Here is an 18,353-nt window from a genome sequence, read left to right as displayed (position 1 = left end):
TTTGGCTGTGCCGTGTGGCTTTTTAGGATCTTAGTTCCCTCACCAGGGGTTGAACTTGGGCCCTTAGCAGTGAAAGTAGAGTCCTAACCACTGGACTGCCAACGAATTCCCTTTGTTCTTGTTTTCTACTGTTACACAGTATTCCATTGTTTGGCTGTGCCACAAATTATTTAATGACTCTGTATAATGGATATTTGAATTGCTTCTTCTGTTATAAGCAGTCCTGCCGCATCTCATTAGTTCCTGATGTTAGAGTTTTGTCTGAGAGGTTTTGGGGAACAGTATTAAGGACACAATTTTTTTTTTTTCTTGCTCTTAAATGCAACGTCTTTCCTTGTTAATTTGAGCAGATTCTGGTATGAGGGAAATGGGTGGTATAATTTTAAAAATAGTTTTAAATGATAATGATTTTTGTTAATGATATTTAGCCTTTATCAGTATGGCTCCAGATTCTATAAGCAACTTATGTATATGGGTAAAGGAAACTATATGGAATTGAAAAGTGCATTTCTGTAGCTAAACAAACAGCTGCAAGCTGCTTGTTCATATATAAGAATATGGGTCCTATGTTGTTGGATCTTCTACTTTTTTTTAATTTTAAAGAGAAACTAGATACATCTTCTTAACTGTCTTTCTAATTATTGCTTAAAATAGAAACATAGGGACATAATATTCTATCTTGTTGATGTCTCATATTTTATTGTTTTTTTTTTTTTAAATCATTTAAAGTCTTAGTTGCTTCCAGGTTTGCTAATGTAGTTAACACAGCATTGGGCAGATTCTCAAAGAATCTTTTGAGGTAATTCCTGGAATTGGATTGCTGGGTCCAAGCTGTGTGAACATTTTTGTCTCTTGCTGTGGATTCCTATATTGTTTTCCTAAAGGAGTGCAAAGTTAAAAGCAATATATTAGTGTACTAATTTCTTCACAACATTACAAGATTTGAGCTTTATAATTATTTTTCAGTTATTTCTAGTCTAGGAGGTAAAAAAGAATGAGTATTGTTGATTACTAGCCTCTCATGGCTTAAAATATAAACATAGTTTTAAATTTTAATGATTAGAATAAGTTACTTCCTCTTTATACTGATCTTTTTTCCTACATAGGATATTCTTGGTGTTTCACTCTCTGCACCTTTAACATCTTACAAGGTGGTCTATGTTCTCCCAATGCTCACCATCAAGGAGGACAAAGGTAACGAGTTTATTTCTTTCTAGAAATTATTTGGCGTACACATTCTGGTTGTTATTAGTTAATTCCCCATTTTCTTTTATAAGGCACTGGTGTGGTCACAAGTGTTCCTTCTGACTCTCCTGATGACTTTGCTGCCCTCAGAGACTTGAAGAAAAAGCACGTGAGTTTCTGTGTTTGATGGTCACATTTCCTCTTTATCATCTCATTGGTTAGGTACCACTGAACTGTTGGATTAGGCTGAAAAACTATGCAGATATCTTTTTAATGCTATCTTTAACCTGTTTCTTAATATTTATATGTTTTCCTTTGATTTAAATTTTAAATATAATATTTCATAGAACCTTTTTTTTTTTGGCTGTCCTGCATGGTATGCAGGATCTTAGTTCCCCAGCTAGGGGTTGAACCTGCGCCCTCTGCTGTGGAGATGTGATGTCTTAACCACTAGACTGCCAGGGAAGTCCCTGTAGAAGCTTTTTTTGTTTTTTTTTTAGAATCTTTTTTTAAGACTTACTTTTTTAGGGCAATTTTAGGTTCATAATAAAAATAGTGAGGAAGGCACAGAGATTCCCAGATAACACCCCCTGCTTCAACACCTGCATAGCCTCCCCCATTATTAGAGTCACTCACCGGAGTGGTACGTTTTTATCAAAGATGAACCTGCATTGACGTCATAATTCCCCAAAGTCCATAGTTTACCTTAGGGTTCACTCTTGGTGTTGTACATTCTGTGGGTTTACGCAAACATTTAATGACATGTATCCATCATTATGATATATAGAGTATTTTCGCTGCCTTAAAAATCCTCTGTGCTCTTCTTGTTCATCTCTCTTCCCTCCCACTCCTGGCAACCACTGATTTTTTTAATTGTCACCATAGTTTTTCCTTTCCAGAAAGTCATGTAATAGTTGGATTCATACTTTATGTAGCTTTCTTAGATTTTCTTTCAGTTAGTAATAAGCATTTTGGTTTCTTATGTCTTTTCATAGCATGACAGCTTGTTTCTTTTTAGCACTGAATAATATTCTGTTGTCTGGATGTATATTTATTCATTCACCTGTTGAAGAACAACTTGATTGCTAACAGGAGAAAGTTTGTAAAAACAAGTTTCTGATACTCGCATTTTCATTGCAACTGGAATGTGAACTTCATTTTAAGTGATACGTGTGTGTCTGTGTGAACTTTTGCTTTGGACTGTATAGTTTCATCATTTAAGCAATTCAGTCTAACTTAAACTGTTTAGTTTTTAAAAGTCATACATCCCCTCTTGAGAATTTTTCTCTATAAAATTAAAAAATTGTTCTTTATGGAGAGAAGAAGAAAAATACTTTAAAAAAGTTTAGAGGATACTTCTCTTAATGATAATACCAGAAAAATATTGATCATAAGTGTTAACTTCCTTTTTGTTTTTGTAGGCTTTACGAGTGAAGTACGGAATTAGAGATGACATGGTCTTGCCATTTGAACCTGTGAGTACATGGATGATTCAGAATATTAATGTCCATATTTTCATTAGAGGAAGAAAAGAGCTAGCACTTGTAACAGAATTAAATAATTGTTTCAGTTTAGTTCAGTTCATTCGGTCAGTCGTGTCCTATTCTTTGTAACCCCATGGACAGCAGCAGGCCAGGCCTCCCTGTCCATCACCAACTCGTAGAGAATGAAAATAAGATAGAGTTTAACAGTTTATCTGCTTTAACTTGATATCTGCTGTGATGGATAAGAACAAACAAAAAACTTTTAACAGTAGGCATTTTCTTAGCACCTGCCACCTGCAGTTCGAGAACAAGAGAGTTTGCCTTTTCGTATCACCAATTCTATAGTAACTTATTGTTTAGTGTGGCAAATTTCCAGGCTTCTAAAGATAAAATTTTGCCATGTTACTCATGAATGTTTATGTTTTCATGTTAGTGTCTTTAGAAATGTAAATTACTAGTGAATAATTTTCATGGAGACTCCGGAAGACTTAATATAAATCAGAAATAAGACCATCCATAAATTTAGTTTACATCATTTCACTGGCTTCCCAGGTGAGGCTAGTGGTAAAGAATCTGACTGCCAATGCAGGATACATAAGAGACTAGGGTTCAATCCCTGGGTCTGGAAGATCCCCTGGAGTAGGAAATGGCAACCCACTCCAGTATTCTTCCCTGGAGAATCCCATGGAGAGAGAAGCCTGGCCGGCTACAGTCCATAGGGTTGCAGAGAGTTAGACATGACTAAAATGATTTAGCACACATGCATGCATCATTTTGCCAGTTTTGAACATTATTCAGTAAATTATATGCTCAGTGAGGGCTTGAGAGCTGTGGAAGCTATATGTGTAGCGAGGAAAGGACAGTGTGGGGGTTGGTGCAGAGAATTTGGGTGGTTCCTACGGACAGTAGGAAGATAGATTCACATCTGGATGTTTTCCCTAATGTGTGGAGCTGACCTAATGATATATAAAATCTCATATGACTTCATTGGACAGTGGAGGCAAAGGACTATGCCCATAAGGCTGTTTTTATGTTCATTCAGTGTGAATAGTTTCACATTTCTCTTTTTCGAAGGTGCCAATCATTGAAATCCCAGATTTTGGAAAGCTTTCTGCTGTAACTATATGTGATGAATTGAAAATTCAGAGCCAGAATGACCGAGAAAAACTTGCAGAAGCAAAGGAGAAATTGTATCTAAGAGGTTTTTATGATGGTGTAAGTAATATTTTTGTTATCATTTTTGATTTACATACTCCATGATCTTTGATTTTCTTCTTATTGATTTAGAAAAAAATATAGAAAGATTTAATACAAATTCATCTGTGTCCTGATTTGAGAGGGATTACTATAAGATATGAACAAAGCTAGTGGAGGTGATGGAATTCCACTTGAGCTATTTCAAATCCTAAAAGATGATCTTGTGAAAGCGCTGCACTCAATATGCCAGCAAATTTGGAAAATTCAGCAGTGGCCACAGGACTGGAAAAGGTCAGTTTTCATTCAAATCCCAAAGAAAGGCAATGCCCAAGAATGCTCAAACTGTTGCACCATTGTACTCATCTCACACACTAGCAAAGTAATGCTCAAAATTCTCCAAGCGAGGCTTCAATAGTGTGTGAACCAAGAATTTCCACATGTTCAAGCTGGATTTAGAAAAGCCAGAGGAACCAGAGATCAAATTGCCAACATTCGTTGGATCATTGAAAAAGCAAGAAAGCTCCATTTCTGCTTTATTGACTATGCCAAAGCCTTTGACTGTGTGGATCACCACAAACTGTGGAAGATTCTTCCAGAGATGGGAATACCAGACCACCTGACCTGCCTCCTGAGAAATCTGTATGCAGGTGAAGAAGCACCAGTTAGAACTAGACATGGAACAATGGACTGGTTCCAGATTGGGAAAGGAATACATCAAGGCGGCATACTGTCACCCTGCTTATTTAACTTATATGCAGAGAGCATCATGTAAAATGCCGGTCTGGATGAAACATAAGCTAGAATCAAGATTGTTGGGAGAAATATCAATAACCTTGGATATGAAGATGACACCACCCTTATGGCAGAAAGTGAAGAAGAACTAAAGAGCCTCTTGATGAAAGTGAAAGAGGAGAGTGAAAAAGTTGGCTTAAAACTCAACATTCAGAAAACTGAGATCATGGCATCAGATCCTATCACTTCCTGGCAAATAGATGGGGAAACAACGGAAACAGTGACAGACTTTGTTTTCTTGGGCACCAGAATCACTGCAGATGATGACTGCAGCCATGAAATTAACAGACGCTTGCTCCTTGGAGGAAAAGCTATGACCAACCTAGACAGCATATTAAAAAGCAGAGACGTTACTTTGCCAACAAAGGTCATCTAGTCAAAGCTATAGTTTTTCTGGTAGTCACGTATGGATGTGAGAGTTGGACCATAAAGCTGAGCGTCAAAGAATTGATGTTTTTAAAGTGTGGTGTTGGAGAAGATCTTGAGAATCCCTTGGACTGCAAGGAGATCCAACCTCTCCATCCTAAAGGAAATCTGTTCTGAATATTCATTGGAAGGACTGATGCTGAAGCTGAACTCCAGTACTTTGGCCACCTGATGCGAAGAACTGACTCATTTGAAAAGACCCTGATTCTGGGAAAGATTGAAGGCAGGAGGAGAAGGGGATGAAAGAGGATAAGATGGTTGGATGGCCTCACCGACTCAATGGACATGAGTTTGAGCAAGCTTCAGGAGTTGGTGGTAGACAGGGAAGCCTGGTGTGCTCCAGTCCATGGGGTCGCAAAGCGTCAGACATGGCTGAGCGACTGAACTGAACTGAACTGATTATAAGATTATGTTCTTCTCTTTCCAAATTTCTTTTTTTAAATCTTTTTTTGTCCAGCAGTATTACAGAAGTTCCATTTTTCTGCCCCTAATCTGTGGGTGAATTTATAAAGAAGATGTTTAAAGTTAGTTCGTCTCATTATGCAATACATTCGAAAGGTTTGTGGACAATACCCGGTCCCTTTGCTCTCTCTCTTTTTTTTCCTTTGCTATCTTAATGAGATGAAATTTTAAATAAGCAGTTTCATTCAGTTCATTAATTTACTTGTTAATACAATTACTACATGCCATCTTAGCACAATTTTTGAACCTCTCTTTTCTCCTTAATTGTACATATGTTAATGTGGCTTACATTTCTGTGAAAAGAAGGTGAGGCTAGAGAAAGTAAACACCCAGTCAAGTTATTAGTGACTTGAGGTTGAATATTTTTAAGGCTGTAAATGAGAATGTTTTTTACTTTTGCTTTCCATTTCTCTGTATGACCAAATATTGTTTATATGTCTTTTTTAAAACTCAACTCATCCATGTTTTGGATGACACTAAAAGCCAACACTAATATAGCACTTACATATTCACTTATTTACATCTCAAAATGACCTTGCAAAGTAGGCATTTATTCCCATTTAACAGATACGGAAATTGAGGTACTAAGACACTAAGTTATTTACCCAGTATCAGCCAGATAGCCAGGTGAAAGCAGAGCTGGAACTCAAACTAGGCAATTTGGCTCTAAGATTTGTGCTGTTAACCCCTGTGCCATGATGATGAATAATCTGTAATTTCATAATGATGAATTAAATAGATGCGGAACATTTTGGCACATTAGAGGATTGGGAGGTGAAAATAGAAAACATGTCTTTTCCACTTAAGGTAGAAAGTATTGGGAAATCCCTGTGATCCTGTGGTTAGGACTCTGCATTCTCATTGCTGAAGGCCCAAGTTTGATCCCTGGATTGGGAACTAAAATCCTACAAGCTGTGAGGTATGGCCAGAAAGCCCCCAAAACATAAAAAAGATAAAACCTGTTTGAAAGAGTCAACAGGAATCAGATAGATGGAGGTCAGTATCAGCAGGAAGGGGATGGTGTCTTAGCTCTGTGACAACAATGGGCAAGGCAATACTCTGCTCGGGAATTCAGTCTCCCCATTACATAAAAGGCAGAGCTGAGAAACCGTAGGCCTTCATCTCAGAGCCAAGTTTATCACATGGCCAGGCAAAGGAGAATGCTTGCTGGCAACAGACGGAGTTGAAAAGAGAAGCCTAACGGGCTGAGCTGCACTGGCTCAGTTCCTTCCCCCAAAGCCTTCAGGAATGATGTGAGTTAGGGCAGAGGAATTCTCTCCACATGGAAACCTAAGAAGTGGGAAGGAAATGAACTTTTCTTTCTAATCATGTTCATAATATGTATCCTCATTACACTAAAAGAAAAACAAGTGTGTTATAAATATTAGTTGTCCAAGCTGTGCCGAAATAAAGATGTATGGTTATAAATGTGATAAATTTCACACTGAAAATATCTTGGTTGTTTGTGGAGGTAAGCTTAGGTAGGAGAAGGTTTAAGGGGGGGACCCAAAACAAATTTTAATTGTACGTGTTTTTACACTTCTGATCCTTTTAGGTAATGTTGGTGGATGGATTTAAGGGACAGAAGGTCCAAGACGTAAAGAAGACTATTAGAAACAAGATGATTGACACTGTATGTAATAGACTATCCCCCGAAGGCTGTTTTAGAAGAGCTTTTAGTTCATAGACTTTACAAGGTTAATTAGCAATTTTCTGTAGTAGAACCTGGAGCCGTATTAAAGATATAATTTTATTTACATATAAAATTGAAGACCTGTTTAATAATAGCAATTCACTTAACCTGAACATCCCACCTGTCATGTTGATGAAGGTAGTGTTCTAAAGTTAGCATGTGTAGATCACATACAGTGAAATTTAATGATGCTTTCTGCCAGTGACCATTTGCAGTACTGGTAGTTAGCAGTTCTTTCTGTAGTGCTTTTTGCTTTCATCCTTTTCCCCCTCTTCGTTTTTGTTGTAATTTTTTTGTTGTTGAGCTACTTAGCTGCTGAACTTTTGAAATTGAATTTTTGTTTTTGACAGTTATGTATACCTGTAATACAGAGAGATTGTGGTCTGTAAGGCTTGTTAAAAAAAGGCAGCAGTTTCCTCTCCATTCTTCCACATCCTCTTGAATTTCTTTGGACAGGCTTACTTTCATCTGTTTTGTTATTTCTTTTAGTATCTCCACCTCTCTTACAGATCTCTAATCTAAACGCTTGTAGTGTAATTAAAAATTTTTTCAGTTTTAGGCATTAGCCATTGATTTCCTGCTATGAAAGATCAAGATTTAACTCTTCTCCAATCTGTGTGTTCCCCTCTAACCTCATATTTGTATATACTTCTTCACCCCACATCTTCCTAGTATAGGAATATTATAACTTAGGTTAGAGAGATAGTCAGTGTTGTTGAGAATGGCTGATCCATAATGTAGTATACAATGAGAACTTCTCTTCCTCAGCTTTTGGTTTTCCTTGGAGTTAATAACTGTCTTTTTTTTCTTTCTCTACTTTTTAAACTTTTAAATATAATAATACACATTTCATCCCCAAACTCTGTCCAAATGTTTATTTCTCTTCTCAGTACTTTCAAACATATCAGTGTGCTATTGTTTACATCTTAGAGAAAGTTCTCCCAGAGCCTTCCAGCCTGTTGTAGTCATCCAGACTGGTTGCTTACTGTAGGCGTGCACAAATGTCATCTGGGATATTCCTCCACTGTTACTTAGGATTTCCTTTGTTTTTCTTGAGTTGAATCTCCTTAATCCCATGGCTGCTTCTTTCTTATTTACTTTCTTGTTTTGTTGAAGCTCTGCCTCTAGAAATGTTCCTGGAAAAGGGTACCTGGAAGGTAAATATTATGACCTTCCATATCTGAAATATCTTTATTCTGTCCTCATACTTGAATGCTTGGATGTAGGATTCTGGGTTAGAAATAATTGTCCCTTAAAAATTTGAAGGCCATTATCCATGGTGTTCTGGTTCAGTGATGCTGTTAAGAAGTCCAAAACCATTCTGCTATGGTGTGATCTATGTCTCCCCTCCCCCCCACCAAGCTTGTAGAATCCTCTCTTTTGAAATTTCATGATGATTTATTTGGTGTAGATTAGTTTTCATTCGTTCTTCTGGGTGTAGGATTGGCTCCTTCAGTCTGAAAACTTATGTTCTTTAATTCTGGGAAAATTAACTTTTTGTTTAACTGTTTTATCCCTTCTTATTTATTTTTGTTTTCGGAAATCTTACTATTCAGATATTGGCTCTATTAGACTCTGGAAGTTCTTTTGCTTTTCTCTCTGGGGGAGTCCCTCAACTTTTTCTTCCTATGAGTTTTTGTGCGTTTGTTTACTGTGTGTTTTTTATATCAGCTCTACATGTGCTTGTGCATATGTGTTTAAATAAATATTCCTTAAAAAAAAAATCACTAAATTTTTTTCTTTGTGTAGAAAATTTCAAACATAGAAAAGTGGAATAATGTAATGAATTCCTGTATACCTCTTACTCAGCTTAAGCATTTACCATCTCAGAGCCAGTTTAAGAACTTATTCTTGTTATCTGATCTTTTGTGATAGGATGTTGCAATTCTTATTTCATGAATATGAAATTTTAATTTCTTATTAGTCTGAGGAAGACTATTGATATTTAAGAGTGCATACAAAAGGTGATTGAAAAAAAAAAAGATGATTGGAACCTTTTTGGATATAGGTAGAACTTGTCACTGGGCTTCACTGGGAGAGATCTGGAAGGTCCATTTGGGCCACAGGGAAGCCCTGCTGTTAGCCTTGATGTTAAGTAGGGCTTTGTGGTTTGTTAGATTCCTCTCAAAAGATTCTTCAGTTTCTGGCTTAAAGGGTCTAAGCTAAGTGAGCATTCTGGGAGCTAACATGAAGGAAGATTGCCAGGGTGGGTATCAGCGCCCGTGTGCTGACTTTCTCTTAATCCCCCTCCTTTCACTATGAAACCCATTCCCTCAACTTTGTCCTCCGGTCGGGAGACTCTGTGTTGCCCTCTCTCGAGTATAAACCCTCATTGCTCTGCAGGCTCAGGGAGGGGCAGCCGCCTGTCTGCTTGGTGTGGGATTAGGGTATCTGGTTCTAACTTCTTTAAAAGACTTCAGTGACCCTTCCTCTTTCCAGCCTCATGTTACCTCCTTTTCCAGAGCTGTCTTGTGCCACAAATCTCAAGTCTTTTGGAGGTTCTGTAATGCAAGTGAAGTGAAAGTTGCTCAATCGTGTCCAACTCTTTGCAACCCTATGGACTATACAGTCCATAATCTGTGGAATTCTCCAGGCCAGAATACAGGAGTGGGTAGCCTTTCCCTTCTCTGGGGGTTCTTCCCAACTCAGGGATTGAATCCAGGTCCCCTGCATTGCAGGCAGATTCTTTACCAACTGAGCCACAAGAATTCAGCTTTTTTTTCTGTGGGCTTAGGATTCAGCTAGCTTCCTTTGGTCCACTAATACAATTGTCAGTCATTCTGCTTTTTAGCTTTCAAAATTTCGTTGATGTTATTTCTTCTCCCATTCTGTCTTTGTGACTTCATACCATTAAAAAGAAAACTTCTTTGCTGTCATTTTGTTCGAATTTTGAGAAGGAGCAGAGTTAATTAAATGTCTGTTTTTAATTTACCATTGTTAAACCAAAGTCCTACCTGTTTCAGTGTGAAGAACTTGTGTTAAGAACACAGAGCAGTGAATCACTTTATGAATAACAATTCTGAATCTTATTTTAAAAAATTATCCTAGCCTAATAAGCTTGGGATTGTAACACCTTAAGAGATATTTGTTTTAATATTAAAAAAAAATAAAATTTATGGTCAATTATCTAGTGGAAATTTTTCATGATACTATAAATCTTTGGTAGTGTTATTTTCCGTATCTAGTTTTCATGCCTGTGTTTTTTAAAAGGCAGTTGTTCCATGCATTTAGTTTCCTATTTTTATGTTCTTAAAACAAAAATAGAAGGCTGCCATAGCTTTCAAACCATAGCAATAGAAGCTGTTAAACATCTTTTACTCTACAAAGGAATAAGTCATACCTAGGGAAGGTGATCCACCTGATAAAGATGCAGGCCTTTTCAGAAACAAGTGATATACAGAAAGAAAGGCAAGTAACTTCTACTCTGAGAAGAGGGAAGATATAGTGAAAACTTGCAATTTAGTTATTGGTGATAGAGCATTTTTTTTTAAGTTACTTCTTTTCTTGAGGAATAGAGATTGCTTTGACATGGTATCTGACATATTTTTCTTTACTTTCATCTAGGGAGATGCATATATTTACATGGAACCAGAGAAACAAGTTATGTCCAGGTCTTCAGATGAATGTGTTGTGGCCCTGTGTGACCAGTGGTTAGTTTCTCTTATAGATAGCAAGCAGAAATTTTCTCCCGTCACTTTGCTTATCCTTGACTTTTTTTTTTAATCAATTTGTCCACTCCCAGGTACTTGGATTATGGAGAAGAGAACTGGAGAAAACAGACATCCCAATGCTTGAAGAACCTGGAAACGTAAGATGGGAGAAGGTTCTGGGGAAGGGGAAGTGTTAGTTGTTCAGTCATGTCCAACTCTGTGAGTCCGTGGACTGTAGCCCGCTAGGCTCCTCTGTCCATGGAATTCTCCAGGCAAGAATACTAGAGTGGGTTGCCATTCCCTTCTCCAAGGGGAAGGGGAAGCAGATGAGAAATAGGGAAGACGATGAAGCTGAAGAGGAGAGACACATTATATTCTGCTCTGTCCAGGTACTGTGAGGAGACTAGGAGGAATTTTGAAGCAACCTTAGATTGGCTGCAGGAGCATGCTTGCTCAAGAACTTACGGCCTAGGTAAGTGAACTTCAGATTTGTTCGTTTGAATGGCTTGGCCAGTTACGCAGCAGGTTAACACTTTACCTTTTTTCTTTCTCTCCCATTGTTTTTCTGGACTGGAAGTGAGAGGTTTTTTTGGTTAGAGGGTGAAAGAAACTAGGGTCTGGTCCCCCCTCCTATTCACCTGATGGTAGAAGTATCTAACCCATATAGTTTTATGGTGCAGTTATTTTTAATGGAAAATTTCTAGTGCTTCAACCATTTAAAAAAAATTTATCAGTTTATATTATTCAAGTAAATTTAAGAACCTACAGAAGTAGCTTTGTCAGTGCTAGAGATCTGCTTTGAAAATGTGAATTCTGGGGATGAAGTGTCTCTTAGATTCCTCTTGCACGGATTTTCTTCCTTTTACTTGTAGGTACTCGTTTGCCATGGGATGAGCAGTGGCTGATTGAATCACTCTCTGACTCCACTATTTACATGGCATTTTACACAGTTGCACACCTGCTGCAGGGAGGTAACTTGCATGGACAAGCAGAGTCTCCGTTGGGCATCAGGTTGGTAAATGGATAGGGGAAGAAAGGTAATTTGTTAGCATGAGATGTAATTTTTTGGATTTATGTATTGAAAATGCTTTTTTTAAAAAAAATTAATTTATTTTTGGATGCATCTGATCTTAGTTGAGGCAGTATCATTATTGTGGTGTTCTGGATCTTTAGTTGTGGTGCAAGGACTTTTCAGTGCTCAAGCTTTCTCTCTAATTGTGGTGTGCAGGCTTCAGGGCGCATGGGTTCTGTAGTTGCAGAATGTGGGCTTATTTGCCCCTTGGCAAGTGGGATCTTAGTTCCCCAACCAGGGACTGAATCCACGTCCCTTGAATTGGAAGGCAGATTCTTAACCCCTGGACCACCAGAGAAGTCCCTGAAAATACTTTCTAATAATTTGTTTTTATAAGAATTCATTTAGTGGAGTTTTGTCATGATGTTTTTTGCTGCTGAACTGAGAAAAAGTAATAAAAAACCCCTCTGTTATCCACTCTTTATTCTTATGGGAGTCTCTTGTCCTCATTTGTTACTGTAAAACATTAAGAAAGCGATTTCTGGCACTTCACTGGTGGTCCAGTAGTTAAGAATCCACCTTGCAATGCACGGAATGCGGGTTCAATCCCTAGTTGGGGAACTAAGATCCTACATGCTGAGGAGCAACTAAGGCCGAGTTGTGCAACTACTGAGCCTGTGTGCCACAACTAGAGGATCTGTGTGCTGAAATGAAAGATCTGGCATGATGCAATGACAATCCCCCATGCTACAGCTAAGACTCGACACAGCCAAATAAATGAATAAGTAGAATAAATACTTAAAAAAAAAAAATCGATTTCCACTTCATGGTTGGATTAGAATGCTGTTTTTTTTTTTCAAAGAAACTATATCTGTGTTCTGTTGTTGTTTATTCATTACTTTGATTTTTATACAGACCACAGCAAATGACCAAGGAGGTTTGGGATTATATTTTCTTCAAGGAAGCTCCATTTCCTAAGACTCAGATCCCAAAGGAAAAATTAGATCAGTTAAAGCAGGAATTTGAGTTCTGGTATCCTGTGGATCTTCGAGCCTCTGGCAAGGATCTTATTCCAAATCATCTTTCGTATTTCCTTTATAATCATGTGGCTATGTGGCCAGAAGAATGGTGAGTGCTAAAAAAGATGTGAACTAAGCTTATTGATTATTGACAAGGGTTCCTTGTGGCTTCAGATATACTGATGTTATTGTAGAGGGTATTAGATTTGCCAATACGTTCTTTTTCTTACATTAAATGTAATGAAGGAGAAAGCACACCTGTTATATCCAGAAATTCTCATAGCTGCTTTGGACTGCCAAAACATTTCACATTTCAGATACTTTGACGGTCAATCAGTAATTTGCTTGACCTATTACATGACTCATTTGACCTGTTAAGATGCTGAAATAACAGGCAATTTCAGACAGAGTCTGGATCATTAGAATGGGAAGGAAACATCCTTTTAGAGCTGAGAGCCCCAAGTTTCCAGTATTAAGTCATGATGTTCTGACTAGAATCTGGATCAGAGATGCATTTTTAATACCATGTGCTCGAGAGTATTCCTTCTGTCATCTTCCCTTTTGACCCAGACATGTTCCTGTGTCTTTCTCTCCTGTCTTCAAGTAGCTGAAGAAACAACCCCCTCCCACTATTTAAATTTTATTTTGCAGAACCAAAGCAATCTCATGGAACTTCTTGTATTTAGGGTGAGATTGCATTTGAAATGAGATTACATTTTCTTTCTCAAGAATGAAAGATTTTGAAGGAGAGGAATAAAATAAATCTGTTGTGGTTCTTGTCATTCAGTTAGTTTTCTCTATTGGTTTAAATGTGTTTTTGGAGAAATCAGGTGCCTTAGAAGTACTTGTTAGTAACATGGTTGAATACTTCCATTGCATCAAGTTTTGGACATATATGAGGGTGTTAGAAATTATAGATAAGTGGTAGCTTCCGGTGCTTATGTTACCATTGTTATAATCACTTTTAGTAACTCATGTAGTTTTCACTGCAACTTTTCGTGGAAGAGGATCTATCCCTCATGGCACAGTGGGAAAGAATCCACCTGCAATGCAGGAGATGTGGGTTTGATCCCTGGGTCGGGAAGTTCCCCTGAAGAAGAAAATAGCAACCCACTTCAGTATTCCTGCCTGGGAAATCCCATGGACAGAGGAGCCTGACGGGCTACAGTCCATGGGGTTGCAAAAGAGTCAGACACCGCTTATTGACTAAACAACAAAGATCTTTTTATATCTATATATATAGCCCGGCCTGCATTTTTAAGATAGTTCATAGTATTTCATCGTATGCTGCACCATAATTTATAAGCCAGTCCTTTACTAGTGAATACTTATTTTCCTTTGTTTCCTGTTATAAACAGGACTCAATAAATATCCCTGCACATTTGCCTTAAGAAACTTTTATGACTCTTAGCATTTACCTCAACTTTTTAAGGCTAAGCCATAATCTTTAAATTTTATTTTCTATCTTTAAACATTTACCTGTCAAGTGATAAATGGCCTGTAGCTGTGAGAGCGAATGGACATCTCCTCCTCAACTCTGAGAAGGTAACACTCATTACCTCTTGAAACGTTAGAATTCTGCAGAAATGTTTTTCAGATTTAGGATGTTGTACTTTCTTAAAGAAATAAAGAATATGAAAATCAGAGAGTTAAAAATCTTGCATTTAAAATTTTTAGTACTACCAATGTGTAAATTAAAGATTTATCTTGAAAATTGAGTGAGTGGAGTAGATAGTATTGAGAGGCGGGATAGGGAAAACTTTCCTATATGATAATTGTATTAGAGTGGCAAAGAGTGACAAATTGTTATCAGAGAAGAGAGGCAGAGAAAGGGACAGGAAATATAAAGATTCTAGCTTTGTGGCCCTACAATATCTTTCTCATTAAGTTGAGAAAATAATTTGGCGGTTTTGCTTTTTACTGTGACTAGCCATTAGATTAGAATAACAGAATTTTGGAGTCTGTAGGATTCTTAAGTGTTATTTAATGCTTCTTTCTAGACAGTATATCTCTCCCTATACTACTGCAACTTCCCCTATTACTACTAATGATACTATAATTATACTAGTAGTATCATAGTAGTATAATGATAGTACATATATTAATATATATGATTTTTTTAATGCTTCATAAGTATCTGATTATTCAGTATCCTCAACAGGAGTTATGCCAATCTCTTGACAAGCCCTTTTTTGCCCCTATAATGTCTTTGTGCACGAGAAAGGGGCACGCTTCCTCAACTAAACAAAAAAATTAAGTTACAATGTTATTTATTTCTCATTAATAACAATTCTAACAAGTTGGACTTGTTCCAACCACTGAATCTTGCTATATCTGATGGAATATTAATGATCAAAGAATATTCATTGCTATGTCATAATGAAAATAGTTATAGATTTAAACAAATAGTAGATTATATGAATTGCAAAATGAGATTTTTTTTTTTAACCAGTGCCCTAACAGGGAATAAAAAAGTTCATTTAAGATAATCTGTACATTAGGCTGGAGAACAGCTACTTTATAGATTTTGTTAAATCAACAAGGACTTTTGATTGTCGAACTCATTTTTTCTTTGTAGGTCAAAGTGGAACTGTATATATATTTACATATATATATGTGTGTGCATGTGTATATGAGAGTGCAAATAGAAATCCTGCTATTAATATAACATGATGTTTCCTTTGGTCTCCACATTGTTGTGTTATGTATACACTGTACGTCCCTGGTAGAGGGCTTTCCTGGTGGCTCAGACAGTAAAGAATCTGCTTGCAATTCAGGACATCCCAGATTCAATCCCTGGATCAGGAAGATCTCCTAGAGAAGGGAGTGGCTACCCACCCACTCCAGTATTCTTGCCTGGAGAATTCCATGGACAGAGGAGCCATAGGGTCGCAAAGAGTCGGACATGACTGAGCGACGAACACTTTCACTTAGGTTTCATACTCGTTTTATTACAAGATTTTATCGCTCTGTAGTAGAAACCTGATAGAATGGCCACTTCTCTTTGGTGTTAGCAAAGTTACCAAGACGTAGAAGTGCTTTAAGCAGTAGATTGCTGGGCTGTGCACAGTACCTGCTTCCCGTGCTGTCCTCAGGCAGAGCACAACTTGAGTAAGCAGCTATTGTGACCCTAATGACAAGAAGTTTCCCGAAGCCCTAATTTTGACCTAATGAGCTTGTCCATTCATTTCTGAATGACTCTAATTGTTATAAAGCTCTTACAACCAGCTGAAGTGGTCCATAGTTACAGTGTAATCACTTCACGTGTCTAAGCCAATTCCCAAGCGACAGCATCAGTTGGTGGAAAGAGCCGTGGACTGAGTGTCACACAGGAGATGCCGTCCTGGCTTTGTCACTGACTCGATTAGTTGCTCAGGCAAGTTATTGTATTGACTGGATTTCAGTTTGCTCCTCTGTAAAATAAGTTGAAGGTGTCTTTTCCTTTGCATGTTTCTAATCCTTTTCATCTTTATCTAATTGTAGCCTGCTCATTTAATTTGATGTGGCTGATCTGGTTTATTTTATTGATATATGCTCTTACTAAAGCCTTATCATTGACTTTCTTTTTCAGATGTCAAAATCCACAGGCAACTTCCTCACTTTGTCCCAAGCTGTTGATAAATTTTCAGCCGATGGTGAGTGTATGTTTTTGTTATTGCTGTTGCCTCATGTCCCTAGTTCTCCTCAGACTGCAGAAGGCAAGTTAGCATTCTTGTTTCCGTTTCATTGCTTTTCTCTTTAGCTTTTACCAATTCTTTAAAACATTCATGTTTTCTTTCTGTACAAGCAGCATCATTTTTAAAACATAAGAATTGCTAATATCTGTTTAGAAACAAATTTAAGCTAAGATTATTAGAGTCTTCTTTCAAAGGAAAATCACTGTTAGTGCTGCCTGACTTGTTCCTAATTTCATGCTGGGGTAAGTGCGTCATTCATGTCCACCTGGCGACCCTATGGATTGTAACCACCAGGCTCCTCTGTCAGTGGAGTTCTCTAGCAAGAATACTGGAATGGATTGCCATGCCCTCCGCCAGGGGATCTTCCCAACTCAGGGATTGAGCTCACATCTTTTATGTCTCCTGCATTGGCAGGTGGGCACTTTACCAGTAGTGCCACCTGGAAACCCAATTTCATGCTATTTCTAAAATTAAATAGTTGGTTTATAGAGATGTTAAGCATATAGGAAGCTTTTTCAAAAGTATTTCCTCCATATTTGATATACATATAAATGAGTTGAACCTAGAAGCCTTCATTTTTTTGAAAAATATGTTTGCCCTGACTTCATTATTATTTCATTTAATCATTACTTTGTCAAGAGAAAAAATGCACTATCTAACATGAAGGAGCCAGTCCTTCCTTACGTAACCTAGCCTTTGGTCATCATGGCACTTCTTTTTGTTGATCAAGGCTGCCACAGTTTGAGACTGTACTGAAAGGGATGGAGAAGAACTAACCTAAGTTACTTAGAAAAACAGTATTTTGACAACATAGTAAGACGAAAAGAACTGTACACAATATTGTAGTTAGTTTTTTTTTTTAAAGAAGTGTATATTAGCAGGTCTGAAACTTTTATATATTTACTGGGATTGAACAAATATTGTGGGTGAGAGCTCAGTGTCAGAAGCTATAAATACGATAAGAGGAAGTGCTCAAATGAACTCCGTGGTGTTGGATTGGAATTGGCAGTATCAGCATAAACTCATGGGTTTTATTTTTCATACAGAAAGACATAAAAATAAACATAGGTACTTCCCTGGTGGTCCAGTGGCTAAGACTGTCTGCTTCCAATGGAGGGGACTCCAGTTCGATCCCTGTTCAGGGAATTGGATCTTACTTGCCGCAGTGGAGATTGAAGATCCTGCATGCTGAAACTAAGACCCAGTGCAGCCAAATAATATAAAAATATTTTAAAAATAAATAAAAATAAACATAGATTTATGTGTGGGTTAGTATATATGCATTGCTGAGAGAACCTGTGGATACTGAAAACACTAGTTAGCGGTGAAACACCTGGCATTCAGATCTTGGTTTCTAAATACCATTCTCTAGTAAAAGGAAGTAGGGTGATTTGAGGTCTGGAGTAGGGAAAATACAAAATGAGCATGGAATAGTTTATGATGCCAGAAATTGAGGAAATGTTTCAAAAAGGATGGGGACAGTTTGAAAGGGCACAGGAGCCAACTTGAAGGGGCTCCCAATTGCCCAAGCAAGAACTTTTTAAGAGACAAAGTAAATAATGTAGTATTGAATTATAACCTCTTGCATAAATTAAATATTCATGAACCCCTAGGGATATATAGTAATGATTGAATAAGTAAGTGGGGGAGTAGGAACTGTTCTTCTTTTCAGAAGAATTCCAAGTAATGTGGAAGGATTGAGTGAAATAAAATCATCAGTAGAGAAACATCATAGTAATATTGTCACAGACAAGAT

General features: G+C 37.5%; 1 protein-coding gene across 1 annotated transcript in view; it reads left to right on the top strand.

Moving 5' to 3' along the window:
- Positions 1 to 18,353, top strand: part of LARS1 (leucyl-tRNA synthetase 1) — a 63,976-nt gene that overhangs the window by 21,497 nt on the left and 24,126 nt on the right. The window contains exons 11-22 of the mRNA XM_065918831.1: positions 1,107 to 1,194; positions 1,278 to 1,354; positions 2,607 to 2,660; positions 3,744 to 3,884; positions 7,102 to 7,179; positions 10,804 to 10,889; positions 10,982 to 11,047; positions 11,279 to 11,361; positions 11,762 to 11,900; positions 12,817 to 13,029; positions 14,408 to 14,465; positions 16,492 to 16,555. Coding sequence (XP_065774903.1) covers positions 1,107 to 1,194; positions 1,278 to 1,354; positions 2,607 to 2,660; positions 3,744 to 3,884; positions 7,102 to 7,179; positions 10,804 to 10,889; positions 10,982 to 11,047; positions 11,279 to 11,361; positions 11,762 to 11,900; positions 12,817 to 13,029; positions 14,408 to 14,465; positions 16,492 to 16,555 — 1,147 coding nt within the window. The remainder of the gene's footprint in view (positions 1 to 1,106; positions 1,195 to 1,277; positions 1,355 to 2,606; positions 2,661 to 3,743; positions 3,885 to 7,101; positions 7,180 to 10,803; positions 10,890 to 10,981; positions 11,048 to 11,278; positions 11,362 to 11,761; positions 11,901 to 12,816; positions 13,030 to 14,407; positions 14,466 to 16,491; positions 16,556 to 18,353) is intronic.

The sequence above is a fragment of the Muntiacus reevesi genome, chromosome 1, assembly GCF_963930625.1.
Source record: "Muntiacus reevesi chromosome 1, mMunRee1.1, whole genome shotgun sequence".
NCBI lineage: Eukaryota > Metazoa > Chordata > Mammalia > Artiodactyla > Cervidae > Muntiacus > Muntiacus reevesi.
The sequence above is the reverse complement of the archived record's forward strand: the minus strand, read 5'-3'. Positions and strand labels throughout refer to the sequence as shown.